The sequence below is a fragment of the Bactrocera dorsalis genome, chromosome 3, assembly GCF_023373825.1.
Source record: "Bactrocera dorsalis isolate Fly_Bdor chromosome 3, ASM2337382v1, whole genome shotgun sequence".
In the NCBI taxonomy this organism is placed as follows: domain Eukaryota; kingdom Metazoa; phylum Arthropoda; class Insecta; order Diptera; family Tephritidae; genus Bactrocera; species Bactrocera dorsalis.
The window spans coordinates 88,281,344-88,297,514 of record NC_064305.1 but is presented as its reverse complement, the minus strand read 5'-3'; the positions used below and the strand labels follow the sequence as shown (position 1 = coordinate 88,297,514).

Below are 16,171 nucleotides of genomic sequence, written 5' to 3'. Positions count from 1 at the left end.
AGGTTCAATAAAAGTTTCTCTACATCGCGACAGATTCCTCAACTCGCAGAAATTCAAAGCGCTGGCACAGTTGCAAGACGGTAGCTTATCGGCAGCGGCTTCCACAACAGACAGTCCCACTTAAGAGCGCGCAACGGAACGCTCTAGCAGAGTGTCAATGTTTGCTGAGCAAACAGAAGCAATTGCTTAAACTAGCTGGGCGGGAAAAGTGTTGAAAGAAGGCGGGCGCTAATAAAAGTAAGAAACTAAGAAGCACATCCAAAAAAATAGTGATTAGGAGAATAAGTTGCATGCAACGCTGTAACTCAAGTAGGGGCGCGTGAAGCTGGAGGGAAATAGCAAACAAAGAAAGAAACAATAAAGCGTGTTCGCACAGGGCTTGAGAAATGCAACAACTAAGTATATAAGTAGCTACTAAGCTCTAGCCCTAGACACAAGTAAGGACTAAGCGTTTAAGCAGTAAGCATTAAGCACTAATGTCTAAGGGTACGACTTAAGGATCTACTACACCTAGATATAAGATTGAAGGTTTGCTACAATATTTAGTTTCCTACTAGGGTCTAAGCGTCAAGCGGAATACTTAATACTTACTTACATACGTACTTACGTACCACTGACTTATTTACTTATGTACTTACATACTTACTGAGTTATTTTTATATATGCAAGCAGCGAATTCGCGCATGATCGGCAGTTAAGTGTATGTATGTATGTATGGCTGCGTGCCAAAATGCAAAGCAGAGTACCGTTACTACAGCACTGTTGCTTGCAACTTGCACACGCATGCGTCAAATATCTCGAAAGCTAAAAGATACTAACACATACACATATGAGTGTGCTTTAACAATTTTATACCACATTTCCACGGTTTTTAAAAAATAGTATTTTCGAAAAAAAAAATTAAAAAAAAATTAAAAAATGAAGCAATATATAATTCCTTAAAAATATAAATATATTAAATGACAAACCGTTTATTATGAAAAAAAGTAATTGTAAATGGCATAGGCACAAATATTAATGGAAATCAAGGGCACAAAGCGATTTGCGGGACTTCGAGCAGAAGTGTGTGGGTGGGAAAAGAAAAAAGAAACACAACAAATAAAACATTCTAACGAATTGTATGCGCACAAATTACATATGTAATGCCAACTGGCTACAACTCATGCCTGGAAACCGTTAGCAAACAAAAGCAAACATTAAAAACCGAAAAAAAAACAAAACCAAAGTTATATAAATGTGCAGTAAGTAAGGAAAACGCAACAAAATATAAAAGTGCAAATCACGAGATTATATGTTTAGTGTGTATGTAAATGAAATCTAGTCAGCGCGACTGTTTGTAATGAATTGGTCGCCATAAGCGCGCCAAGAAATTGTTGTAGCATGCTTCTAGGCGCCTGGGAGGCATTCAAGGTGCAATAATGTTGATTGTTACATATGTATCTACGCTCAAGATGCGGGTGGCACATATTTTTTAAAAATAATAAACTAAAGTGGTTAGTTGTCATTTGTTTATTAAATATATATTTATAAAAAATATATATTTTTTGAAAATAAATTTTTTTTAACTGACAGAATGTTTTTCTTTGTTAAACTAAAGTGGTTTTTAGACATATTTATGTAATAAATATATATTTCTGCTCATTTTTTATGTCTTAACAAACTGGAGGCATGTATTTGGGCTATTTATTTTGGTAGTTATAACTATACGTTTTATGTGTAATAGCCGAAAAATAATTTTCTTTTATTTATAATCCCGTCTAGATAGAAAATCGAGATTAAATATGTTTTTAACAAGCTGATAATTAGTGCATTTATTCAAAAGATGTTTAAGAGGCTATACCAGTGTAACCCATGAAAAATTAGACGATTTTCGTTATTAATTTTAAAAGAAAATATTTGAACGAATGTTTGAAAGTTCTTTAGACATAATATAGTATATTTTTATCTATTTTTTAAGATTTTTTTTTTACAAAAATATTGAAAAATAACGGAGTTATGTGCTGTCTTCGGAAGTGCCAAAAAATAAACAAGTTTCCCAACTGCTGACATGATTCCGGCCGAATGCGTAGTTGAGACAAAAAAGTTCAAAAAAGGTTATTAAAGTTGAAAGTATTTCCTATACAAAGACCTACGTTTTTTTCAAAAATATTAAAAATTAACAAAATTGCGTAGTTAGGAAAAAAAGTGTCGTTTTTTTAGTAAAAAAGTTGTCTTTTCTTAATGCTAAATTGACAATTTTCAACCAATCAAAACAATCGGTGGTCATTGTATAGTAAATATATTCAAGAATAGTCAGTTTTAAAGTCGGTCGGTCATTTTCTCGTTTAATCTAACATCATAACTATATTTTGAAGAATTTCGTTTGCAGAAAATTTTTCAATTATCAATCAATTATTTACCTGCGAGCGATTGCTCTTTAGAACGCTGCCATTAAAAACCTATTCCAGATACGATCTTACCGATTTCATTGGATATTTTTGAAATTATAAAATACCGAGAAGGCAAAAAAATCGATTATTTTTTTGAAAGTGTCACACTGGTACAGCACCCTAAAAGAAATAAAATGAGCATACTGCGAGTCCTCATCATTTCGATATGTGAAAAAATACTCCATATTAAAGTTCAGAAATAGTATTCAGCAATTTTTTATAAATAATTTTAGGATAAATATTCGTCTAATATATTTTTTTGTTTGATATATGTAGCTTAGCGTTTAGTTCAACATTTATAAAAATGTTTTTTGAAAAATGTTTGACCTTCAACCACAAATATATTTTTCCACATATCAGAGCGATGAGCAGTTTTGGAATGTAAATGTTTCATCATGTTTTGAACATATTCACTAACTTTTGGCTTGTTGTTGATTTTTGTAACTTCACTCATATTTCTATCTAATTTTACCGGATTATTAGAAATACTTTTATTATTTAGACGATTTTCGATGAAGCTAAACTTTATTTAACTTTTAATTAAAGCAGTTTCTAGTAGAAAATATATTTCAAGTTCAGTGCTAAGGCACATGTATTTATATAAATCGAAGGTACAAATTATGACCACTCTTGAGCAGTCGAAAAAGTCTCTTAGTATTTCTAATCAAACTTCAACTTATTTTTATATTTATACCAATAAAAAAATAAACAAATATGTACCGTTTGGGTCGACCACTTTTTGCCATCTTTGCGTTGTTTGGTGTCACTGGAGATATACGAAAAGACTTTTTCGACTACCCAATATATAGAGAGTATTCAAATGAGCTACTAACCGCCTTCTAAAATTAAAAAAAAATGTGTTTGTCTTTTTTTTTTCTTTTTTTTCTTTATAAAAAAAATTGTTTTTCATTTGCTAAGTGCCATTCCACCTTGTGCGTATTACAAAAGAAAAATTGAATTGAAACGAAAGCGAAATCTTATAATTCCAATAATTATTTACGACTAAACAATTTATGTTACTTAGTTTATAAATTAAAGAAATTAAAGTTACAAAGAATTCCGAGCTAGTTATAAATTTATCTGTTATACACATGCATATTTGTGTGCATATTTTTTTTACAATGCCTGCAAGGTAACTTGTTTGTTAGCGTTACATTTTTGTTGTTGTTAACTTAAAAAAACAAAATAAGCGGTTTTTTGATTTTTGTTTTCATTAAAAAAGTGAGAGTTATAGTTTCACGAAAACTTGGCTTCACGCATTTGGTGCGTGGCAACAACAGCAATCACAGCAACAAAAACAGCAACCGCAACATTAGCCACAACAACAACAACAAAAACAAATGAATTTTTACATCGAAAGCATTTTGTAAATACTTATGATGATGATGGTTTTTAATTTCCAAAACTAAATTGTGCTACTAAATAATGCATAATGCATAATGAATGATGATTATGATGTAGTCAATATGAAATAATTACAAATATAATTATAATAATTACTGTACCTACTATATGTATATGTACGCATTATACGATTGTATTATTGTAATTATATATGATTTGTTTTTTATAAAAATATAAATGAGCATAGTAAATAAAGGTACATGAATACTTAGTTATAGCAAAGTGAAAATGTATGTAAATGTATTTATTAGTAATTATATATATTTATGAATTTAATGGTTTGCCTAAGTCAAGTAGTGCAAAAAATTTAGCCAAATAATGATAAAAAATTAAAAAAAAAAAATCATAAATAAAACAAAAACACTTAAAAGCCATTAATGCATAAAAAAATTACAAACTTCATACCAAAAACGCAAACCAAAAATAAAATTGTGAAATTAATAATTACAATTAATATTTATTTTATTATAATTTATTTAGGAAAATTTCTTGAAATATATTCATTTCATTTCAATTTCTACAAAAAGTAACATATTTCGTTTTTTTTCTTTTATTTTTATAATTTTTATTTATTATAATTATATTATTGTTGTATGCAAGGGAGTGCTGCAATTCTAGCTGGTTTTAAGGCTAGAAAAAATATCGTTCTTGTTACATAAATGTAAATACATTTTAAATATATTGGGTCGTTCACGATTTCATATTCTGTAAAGCTTTTTATGAAAATATTTATTCTGTAATTTGATCTATTTTTCAGACGAGATCATAACATTTTTGATACTTCCGGGCAAAAAGCTGAGTTTTTTACATGCTGATTTGAAGCGTCGGTTTTCCCAACCAAAAAATTTTGCAAAGACTGGAAGAAGTTATGGTTCGAAGGTACCTAGTCTGGAGAATATGCTGGGTGTGGTAACACATGTCATTCAAACTGCAAAAGCTTTTGACAAGGCGACTTTTATGCGGTCTCGCATTATTCTAATGGAACACTACACCTTTTCTATTGATGGATTCTGGTCTCTTCTATTTAAGTGCAGCACTCAATATGTCCAGCTGATTACAATACACTTTATAGGTAGTCATGATATTGTTGCTTTTTTTTGCTTACTATTTTTTTTTTGCTTACTATTCGCCTTGAAAGTTGTTTGAAGTGATTTTTCCAAGATCTCTGACTCTTTACATTCTTGTAAACAACCCACTTTTCGTCGCCAGCAACAATACGCTTCTAAAATGTATTACCTCTGTGACGTTTGATAAGCGAAACACAGTCGTTAATGCAACAAAGCAATTTTCGTTCTGTAAAAACGGGTTCCCATATGTCAAGCTTCAAAATTAATCTTCGACTTTGTGCGCTATTTTAAATAATTTAAGATATTTTTTTTACAAACACGGCTTACTATATCAGCTGCTTCAATATATAACGGTAAAACGGTTAAGTGTGAAATTGGCTGTGAAAAAATTCAATAAGATCTGCTATTGTCATCATACGAAATTACTTAGTGAACGACCTAATATTTTCCTTTAATTATCATCATGTTGACGTTGCCATCAGCATATGGTTGCAGCTTCTTCCTGAATGCTTGAGTGGTACCTTTCTTAAATATTTTCTGGAACATTAGATTATGGAAATCATGCTAGAGAGACATATCTTTCTCGAAAGTGTGCGAATTCTGTACCTATCCTAACTAAACTAGTGCAGTTTCATATGATCGTATAGATTTTGTCATAATAGCAATCGCACGTACAGTATTGCAAGTGGGTTTAAAATTGCCAAAGAGATGATCGATGATAATTCGTTATCCTTTGGGTCAGCCTCAAGATGCGGTGAAATCTGAAAAATAGTAGATTTGGACATAATATTCAACCATTTGGAAATTTGGCAATCATATAGCTTCAAAACTAAGAAAGTTCGGAGCAAGAACTATGAGGTCTCGTGCCAAAGTCACTATGGTAATTCTAACGGTGAGACGCGGAGCTTTCAGATAATGTGGTTAAGCCACGTCGCCTGGAGCATCTACTTCGCTTTCAGCCTGAAAAAATGACAAAAAGAAGAATTTGGTTGGATTACTCTCAATTTTAACTGGTTAATAATTTCATATTTGATTTCATTGAGCACTTTTTAATTTCAGTATTCGTTCAAAAATTATCTAGAAAAATAATAGTAAAACATAGAAGCAAATTTGCGAATTATCAGCAAATAAAAACACACACATAAACGCAAATATACTTGAATTCACTGCCAAAGCGCAAATAAAATGTGTACGTGCTAAATATTAAAACTACATAATAACAACAACAACAACATAAAAAGTGTATTAATATTAGAAAAATAACAAAAAAAAACAAGAAAAAGTCAGAAGTAAAATAAAACAAAAAAAAAAAAAAATAATTATAATTCTCAAAAACCCTCACTTTTATTTCATTAATGATAGCTCAAATTTAGAATATATTTTCAATAATTTTTACTTATTTCAGTTTTATCACTTTTGTCTACTTCTTATTTTTAACTTTGAATGTAAATCATTAAAAATGTTGCCTAAAATTATAAAATACAATCTAAAAATATTTATTTTTCCACAAAAAAAAACAAAACGACAAAAAAGTAGCTTTTTTCTACCACACAATGAACAAAAACTTTAAAAGTACATATAATCTGTGTTGTTGTATTTCGAAAATATGCATACATTAGAATTAGAAGCAACCACACACACACCAGCACGCAATGTATTATATATGAAAAAAGGAATTGATTGACACATGTACAACCGAGTACATGACTAACACTCGTAAGTCGAGCAAAAATAAAAAAAATTAAACTGTTATTAGATTTAGCACATAAAATTATAAAAGAAAAAAATAAAAAAAAAAAATTAATTAAAATTAATAAAAAATTAATTAATTAAAATTGGCAAAAAAAATTAATTAAGTAAATTAACAAAGGAAACAGAAAAAAATTAGTAATTAAAATTGACAAAAAAATAAATTAATTAAAATTGACAAAAAAATTAATTAAGTAAATTAACATATAAAGACTAGGCGAATATGTGATGTGACCAATAAACAATTGATGCAAATAAATTGGCTACATCTTTACCCAACTATAACGGTAAACAACTTTCTAAAACTTTTCAAACACTCTACTGACAGCACAAAATATTAAAAAAAGTAAAAAGTATGTTAAAAAATTTCAAAAATATTTTTTTTTTTTTTTTGGGAAAGAATCGAAAGTCAAAAAATTCGAAAACTTTTTTTTGGGAAAGAATCGAAAGTTAAAAAATTCGAAAATATTTTTTTGGAGAAAATCGGAAGTCAAAAAATCGGAAATCCTTTTTTTTTGGAAAAGAACCGGAAGTCAAAAAATTCGAAAATATTTTTTTTTTAGAAAATCGAAAGCAAACACTCTGATGGCGTCATAGCCTCTACAAAAATCATTCTATTATAATTACTAATGGCAACTCAAGCAAGAATTCTCAACCACACTTAAAAACTCAGCAGGCATTAATCACCAACTACTAACGGATTTACATACATATATATTTATTTGTGTAAATTAAAAAAAAAAGAAACTAAAAGGTATAAAATAATTGCAATAAAAACATTTTGTAATAAGTTTTAAAGGCAAATACAACAAAAAACTAATAAAAACAAATGTTTCGTATTCAAAAGAAAACCAAAAAACCACTAAAAATAAAAACATGAACGAAATTCTTAGATTCTCAAATAATATAACCTAAAATCTCATTGCTATACATACATATATACATACATATATATGTACGCATGAAGAGCGAACTACATAAATCAAGTGAAAAACCAAAACCACCCGAAACCCGCAAGCAAAATCACCAATATCCAATAAGCATTTCATATATTGAACAAATTAAACGTAAATAAATATATACATACATAAATATATATACATATATATATATATGAATTTTTCAATAAATCACTTTTCAATACACACTCATATAAAATTAGGTAATTTAATTGTAACAAATACAGTTAAGTATGTAAAACAAACGCAAATTCTTAAAAACAAAGCAAAGAAATTAATAAACAGATTTAAAATTATTTATGGGTAAACAACAGCAAATAATATTTAAATTGTAATTAGCATTAAATTTAAATTCGCAAATACATAAATGAATATAAAACACACAACAAAAGGAGAAATGGTAAAATTAATACCAAATAAAAAGAATAAAGTATAATGCAAAGACAATTAAACAATTAAAAAAAATGTTATGACTTTTTATTGAAGATTTTATTTAAGCAAATATGGCAATACTTAAGTTACGCACAGCTTCTATGAAATATTCATCATCGATATCTAGTGCGGGTTTTGAGCTACAGTCTTCTAAACAGTAACCGCTCAGTTCAATCAGCTTCATCAGTTTATCCTTAAACTGGCTTTTCTCGAAACAGTATTTTTCGATTAAAGTGTGTACTTGTAAACAATTTTTTTTTAAGTCTGACTCAAAGTAGAATTTTAGCAGATCAAAAACGACCAAATTACGGACTATATCCGATGAGCTTAACATCCAAATAAATCAGCAATCTTCGGAATAGAGGGAGAAAAACGAAACCAAATTTCGCGCGCGAAATCGTTGCGAATGTTGGAGAAGGCTTATGGTGATTTAGTTTTGTCGAAAACACAAGTTTACGAGTGGTACGAAGCGTTCAAAGATCGTTGAGAGATCGTTGAAAACATGACTCGTTCTGGACGACATTCGACCTCTTCAACTAATTAAAATATTAAAAAAGTGATGAATACTTATGGGGCCTGAAAACTGTCGCGTGAGGCCGTTCGAATGATTTTGGTGGATATTTTGGGTATGAAATGCGTTCTTGTTCAACTCTTCCCGATAAAGTTTTTTCAAAAAGAGTACGACTGTGACCGAATTTAAACCACTTGTTCTCCAAACTGAAATTGCCGCTTCGAGGAACTCGTTTTCAGTCGATTGAAGAGATAAAACAAAATTCGCTGAAGAAGCTGAAGGCTTCTCAAAATTGCTTTTCAAAATTTTTTCGAGGAAGTGTATTAATATTTTGCGTTTTCTTTACAATGTCCGGGTACTTTTTTGTCACAATATATACCAACATAATTTTACTATGATACCATTGACACAGCAGTTTATTTTTCCATAAAATTGCATGGCTCGTTTTAGGCGTTGAAATATGCAATGACGGGGTTAACTTCAAGTGGCGATCGTTTGATAATTAACACATGCCAGTTATAGACTTCGCTACTAATCGATGTTTTTAGTTAGTCGTGAGTGAGTTCTAGATAGTTTTTCTAAATGACTGGCTACTCAAATTACCAAATTCCCCCCTTGCTGACTCGATGCGAAGGTGAATTCTCATCGTGTAAAATACATGAATTGTTCTTCCACAATTACGGCCGTTTTCGACGGATGTTCTCACGGAAACGCTTCAATACGACCAAATAGAACTCCTTACTTATCATCTGTCCCTCCGGAACAAATTCATGATGCACCAAATAACGAATATTGGAAAAACAAGAGCATCACTTTGATTTTAGAGCGGCTTTTCTCCATTCCGATGATTGTTGACTTGTTTTCATGTGGAACTCATAAACCCATGGCTCATCGGCAGTTATAATACTCTTCAAGAATGTGGGATCGGAATTCGCATGATTAAAAGTGTCCAAAGGGACCTGTTATCGATACTCTTTTTAAAAAACAATCAGCTTTATCGGGACAAGTCGAGCAACAAAACATTTCGTACACAAAATATTCACCAAAATCATTCGAACGGACTCACGAAAGATGTCGCGGTCTCTTCCCACGTTTCTAACACTTACTTGACGATTTTCAAACACCAATATGGTTTATTTAATATTTTCATTAGTTGAAAATGTCAAAGGTCGTTAAGAACAAGGCATGTTTTCAACGATCTCTCAACCATCTTTGATGGCTGTCAACAAATTGGTTGTCAGATCGCGCTCATATTTGGCTTAGTAATTAAGGACAGTTTTACCAACTTAGCAAAATACATTTAGCAGACGAATTTAAATAAGCTTGAGTATCTTATAACAACTACTTGACTTTATATACGATATCTAGTGTGCTAGTGGTTCCAGAAAATTTTTTAAGTATGATGATGAAAATGGCTGATACATTTCACATGATGGTACATATCTTTCCTAGCTTTACGTTAATACACCTATAGAGGTCTGCACTGCTTGATTTTGTTAAATGTATAACGGCTAGTTAGGTTACTAATTAAACATATATACATAAGTATAAATACCTAATGTCCCATTGAGTGATTTGATGCCAAAGAAAATTAAAACTGGTAAACATTTTCTACGTGCCATTAGTTTGCTGGCTTTTAGCGCAGACCTTCCAACTACAAGTATATCCTTCCGTGCAAGGGTTTTCTGTATTTATTGTTACTGTTTTCGAGTTGAAAATAAACCTTTTTTATATTCTTCTGTTAGGTCACACATATTCCCATTTTGAGGCATATTTGTTGTAAGCAATTAAAATTGTGTTGAAAAATGCGAGCGATGCGAAAATACAACCGATTAACTACAGTTAGCGCGCTTAACCGTTTGACTGACTATCAGCACCTTGGAACGCTGAAATATCTATGTATGTATGTTGTTGTAAGATTGTGTGCGACTGCAATTGTCACACTGTCGCATTGTCGCATCATTAAAAATGAAATTGTCGCATTTAATGACTCCATTCACGGTGTGCTTTTGCCCGACACCCCGCGGCCCTTGCGCCAGCAATCGCCCCAACTACTGCCGCTGCTGTTGCTGTTGTGGCTGCCAGTTACGGGATTCGCCGGGCAATTCATTTGGATTCAATTATAATTGGTGATCGCGCTTCGGCCCGTCTGATGGTCGCTGGTTGGGATTTGCGATGGTGAAAAGTCGAATGCACTCAACCGCATTCCGCGGCTGGAAATGTTGACGCCAGCGTCAAATCACGTTAATGACAGTAAATGCAACAATGGCTATCAAAACAACAAAAACCACAACAGCGCAAGCACATGCAGCCACTACATTGCTTTGGTGGCTTTGCGCGCCGTCACCAGTCAAAAGTTGAGCGCTTAGTGAAGAGATTGCATTTTGTGGCATTTATGACAGCAGCGCGGGGCGGTGCACATTGCGGTGGCTTATTACCGTTGTTGTCACTTGTTGTAATGCCGACGAATATCGCTCAGGTAATAATTTATGAAATTAAAAGCACATAAATTAATAAATTAATTGGGAGTGGTTTGAGCGGCTAACGGCGCTGGTGTGTGTGTGTGTGTTTGTGGCAGCAAATTGCACGCGCTATCGCTGGGAGGGGGCATGCGATGTGTGCGCGGTGCAGGAAGTGCCTGCACGTGCAAGCGCGCGCACATTGCTGTCAGTGTCTTGGCTCATTACGGTCGATCCAGCGCGGCAAGTCATTTGGGAGCGTATTAGACGAGGCGCGATTTGAAATTCGATGAGCGGGCAGACTTAAAAAGCAGAGGAAAACGAACAATGCGTGCTTATTGGAAAACTGATGTGCGGTTACAATATTCGCAGGCTCTCACATATATATTTTTGTATATATTATACATACATACAATATACATATATTATATACATATATATATACTATATATTTGGCCTAAACATTTTTGTTTCTTCTGAGCGTCTCCTGCCGTCATGGCATCTTCTTACCGCGCTGGCTACCGTGTTGCTTTTTATTTTGTTTTGGTGCTTCGTGACACCCTCAGACCGTATGGCTGTTGCTAGTCGGTAGTCTGCAGCAAAAAAGTGGAATTAATGTACGGCTGTCGTGCTAAAATGACGCTCCTAAATTGCTCGCGTACAAAAAAGGTAAAAGTAAATTGTGCTGTTGAAATCTTATTAATTGTTATGGTCAGCGTTGAAGAAATTGCTTGAGCGCATGCGTGTGCATGACTGTGGTGAGTGATGAAGCCAACATCCCAGTGGTAATATTAACGGAAACCAAATTAGCGTTAGAGCAAAAAACTTTGTCAAATGAAAAAGTTTGGATCGATGCAGTTGAATCCGTCAGTTTGCATACCATCAAAAGGCTTTAGTGATCCGATTTAACCAATATATTCGGATGTTACGTTTCTATAAAGTGTGATCCATTTTCAGATTCCTACTTTTTTAAGGAAAAAACATAAAAACTTCAAATTAAAGGAGGAATGTTTATTATCATTCGAAATAAAATTCTTTCGCACTTATTTTCTGAAGACTATCTCTTTCAAATGTTGGCCGCGGCCATGTCTCAGATGGTCCTTCCGTTGAGTCCAATTTTCGATGACTCGTTCGAGCATTTCGACTGGTAACTGGCGAATGACACTCGTCATGTTTTGCTTCAAGGACGGAATCGAAGCGGGCTAGACGATAGACTTTATATATTCCCACAGAAGGACCAACGCTGTGATATCACGAGATCTGGGTGGCCAATCGACCGTCTTAACGTAAAAGTAGCTGCTAACCGAAGTTTTCTCTCAATAAATTCATTGATTGATGCGATATGTGGGAAGTGACTTCTTCTTCTTGAAATGTCGCCGAGATCACGAGCTTCAATTTCAGGCACCAAATAGCCGGTTATTATGGCGCAATAACGGTCGCCATTGACGATTAAGTTTAATTATGAAGTATGGACTGATGATTCCACAGGCCAACAAACGACACCAACATTTGAGCCAGAAATGGGTCTCATCGCTGAACAAAATATGGCTCGAAAGCCTCGGATCTTCTTTCGAGTTTTATGGGCCCATAGAGTGAAGCGATGTCTTTTGGGAAAGTCGAACGACTTCAGTTCTTTCACAAGCCGAGTTTTGTACGCTTTCAATTAAAGATTTCGTCGTAAAATGCGCTAAGTCGTTCCATACGTAAGTCCGAGTTGCTGCGAACGGCGCCGAATCGACTCTCGACGGTTTTCGTTCACACTATCAGCTACGGCTGCTATATTTTCTTTACTGTGTGCTGGACGTGGACCTACAACCCGAGTGTTTTACGCCGTTGAAAATGGCAGCTAAGTACTCATCTTCATCCTATGTATCCCGTGTTATAATAAGCATATAAATCTTAGCCAATTTCACCTGCTGGGCTGGACAAAGCTGAAATGTGGGAAAATCGCCACAAAGTGATGTCACAAACACATACGCATATACATAAATATATATATAATATGTACCATATATAATATAAGTGTAAATAAATAGTGAAAATGCTGTGAAAGATGCTGGACGCTGAGGGACCAGCAGTCACACGTACACATAACTACATACATAAATGCCCAACTATCTTTTAGTGTGGCAACGACGCCGCCGCCGCCGTTGCGTGGCAGTTCATCAATAAAACATTATGGGAATGTGGCCCATTCATTATTCATTACTTAGCGACAAAGTAATCGCTTGTAAGTATTTAAGTGGCCACATACGGAAATATGTATGGACGCGCATGCGTGAATGAATAACAGCCAGCGCATAAATGTATAATTACAGCGTGCATGTGTACGTGTGTTTGTGAATTACTTAGCATTGTAGCTTGGTGTTTTTTGTACTTGCCACACGTGCATATCCTGTCACATCTGCACTCATTTCAACGCCAAAGACAATAGAAACGGACAATTAAATATTGCACAGGTTTTTATGAATCACAAAATGCAATGAAAGAAATTAATAATATAACGTATAATGACATTTCATAATATATGGGATGCGCTTGGAAAATACAATTCAATTCAACTTTCGTGCGCTTCGGTATTAATGAATGCTGAAGTGGTGATATTTATGTGGAGTAGAGGTGGCTGTGCCTTTGATGCGCTAGTGCTTGGATAGTGTTGAATCGACCAAGCAACTGGCATGAATCTAATAGAGCGTGGTTTTGCCTCAATTGGTCTCAACTAGATAAATTTGTTGTTGCTTGCACATATATATTTTTTGATGAGAGCGAAGATAACCCAGCTGAAGACTACAATTTCTTTTTATAATTTACCTCGAATATACGAGTACTTGTATAATGTAAAACAAGGCTCTTGGTAGGAGGCGTTAGCCTTTCGCAGTAATTTTACATTACTTACAGCACTCTTTCTGAAATTCGATCCATAGAAGCTTTAAGAACTATTTGAGGTATGGAGAACAACAGTTGATCAGATAATTTTAAGATAAGAGAAGATGTCGTCTTCCCTATTGAGAGATATTAACATTAGCAAATTTCATTGATTTTTTCAGACGTGCTTTTTACTTAATAAATTAATAAAAATAACGTACATTCACCAAATTTTCTGTACTTTAATAATCAGTAATCCAATTTGAAAATTTTTGAACTCCCTTAGTCCGGTGGACGATCCCTATTAGGCGCTCCGAAAAAGGATATCGGAGAACAGACTTTTCGGCTTAAAATTATCTCAATATTTATTATAACTATTGACTAATAGAAGTAATGATTGAAGAATTAATCAACATTTTAATTTTGGACGAAAAAACGGCTTTCTGAAGAATAATTATATTTTGTGAAAGATTTTTAATTGTAAAGGAAGTTAAAAATCGAAATATTATTCCTTCGATCATTGTTTGAAAAATAAAAAGGTTGTTTGTAAATTTCAAGTAGATCGGTCCAACTGTTTCGAAGAAAATTTCCTAACCGACTCTGTAAACAGTGTTTCGAGAAAAATGCCTTGAAAAGTTTTGGGATAAAAAATTTTTACAAATACGCTTATATTATATATCCGGAACTATTTTCCGGATCGATTTCAAATTTTCGGATCTTGTAAGTTCCAAGGAGATCCAACGTTTTCGAGTCAAATTTTGTTCAGCGATGAGGCTCATTTTTGGCTCAATGTGTATGTAAACAAGCAAAATTTCCCTATTTGGACAAAGAGCAACCTGAAGAGATTCAAGAACTGACATTTCATCCAGAAAAACACGGTTTGGTGTGGTTTGTGGGTCGGTGGTAATTGGTCCATAGTTCTTCTAAAATAATACCGATGAGAACGTTACCGTAGATGGCGACCATTATCGCCCCACGATAATCGAATATTTGATGCCTGAAATTGAAGCTCGTGAGCTCGGCGATATTTGGTTTCACAAGACGACGCCTGTGAGCAAGTAATTACTCGTTTTCGGATTGAATGACCACCAAGATCGTGTGATATCACTCCGTTAGACTTTTTTTGTTTAGATATGTAAGGTCTAAAGTCTATCATCACGCGCGTCATTCGCTAGTTACCAATCGGAATGCTCGAACGAGTCATCGAAAATTGGTCCAGATGAATGGACCATCTAAGACGAAGCCGGGGCCAACATTTGAAAGAGACAATCTTCAAATAATAAATGCAAAGGAATGTTCATTCGAATGATAATAAGCATTCCTCATTAAATTTGATGTTTCTGTGTTTTCTCTTTAAAAAAAAGTAAAGAACCTCGAAATGGATCACCTTTTGAAAGCAGAAACTTCGATTATTTGATGTTCACCAGCCGGGGAGGGAGACTGCTTAATGAAGTAATTTTTTTCAATGCGTTTTTGTTTTAAATAATTCAGTTTTATGCAAAACGCCAAATGAAAACAAACAGTTGTTCTTTTTTTTACTTATTTATGTTTAATAAAAATATTTTCTTGTAAAATATGCTTACAGTAGAAACTACACAATAGTAATAATATAATATATAATAATATAATAAGTAATAAATTTAGAATTTCAACAATTGTTCCTTATGCATGCTCTCTGCATGCTCTTATCCACGCTTGCAATGACGCAGTTGTCTGTATTGCGCTCTTCTACTGCGCTCTCTTAACACTTAATAGATTTTAGATATGATTTTGGAGAACTTTTGCAGTTTCGCTCTCATAAATAATTTTTTTTTCGCTGTTGCTTATTGTTGTTTTAACATTTGAGTTGTTTGTTGTTGGCTTTTTACTAAAACTAATTAAAGATTACATTATTACAAGTGGCGCGTACAATTCTGCCAATGGAGGGAAGAAACAATTATAAACGTTTGCGGTATTTTGTGAAAAAAATACGGAAATATTATGTATACATTATTTTTAACTTTTGTTTTCTTGTTTTTGTTTTTGTTTATTGTAATAAATTATTTACGCTTATATCTTATTACAAATACATGTAAAACACACACAACAATTTCGGTGCGATATGCGTGTATAATTGTTGTTCGTGTGCCTTAAATATTAAGTTTTAATATTTTGTAAGAATTATTTATTTATTACTGTATATTAAGTATGTAGCAATATTTATGCTTGAAATCGTTTCATAGCGCAAATTTATTTGCTTGTATTTGTGCTATTTATTGTACGGCAAGAATAACTCGATTGGTTTCATGTTGTTATT

At 33.1% G+C, this 16,171-nt stretch overlaps 1 protein-coding gene across 1 annotated transcript in view; it reads left to right on the top strand.

Moving 5' to 3' along the window:
- Window positions 1-7,043, top strand: part of LOC105229402 (regulator of G-protein signaling 17) — a 63,194-nt gene extending 56,151 nt beyond the window's left edge. Inside the window, exon 9 of the mRNA XM_049451068.1 lies at window positions 34-7,043. Within this exon, the coding sequence (XP_049307025.1) occupies window positions 34-124 (91 nt within the window). The 3' untranslated portion in view covers window positions 125-7,043. The remainder of the gene's footprint in view (window positions 1-33) is intronic.
- Window positions 7,044-16,171: the final 9,128 nt, after the last annotated feature.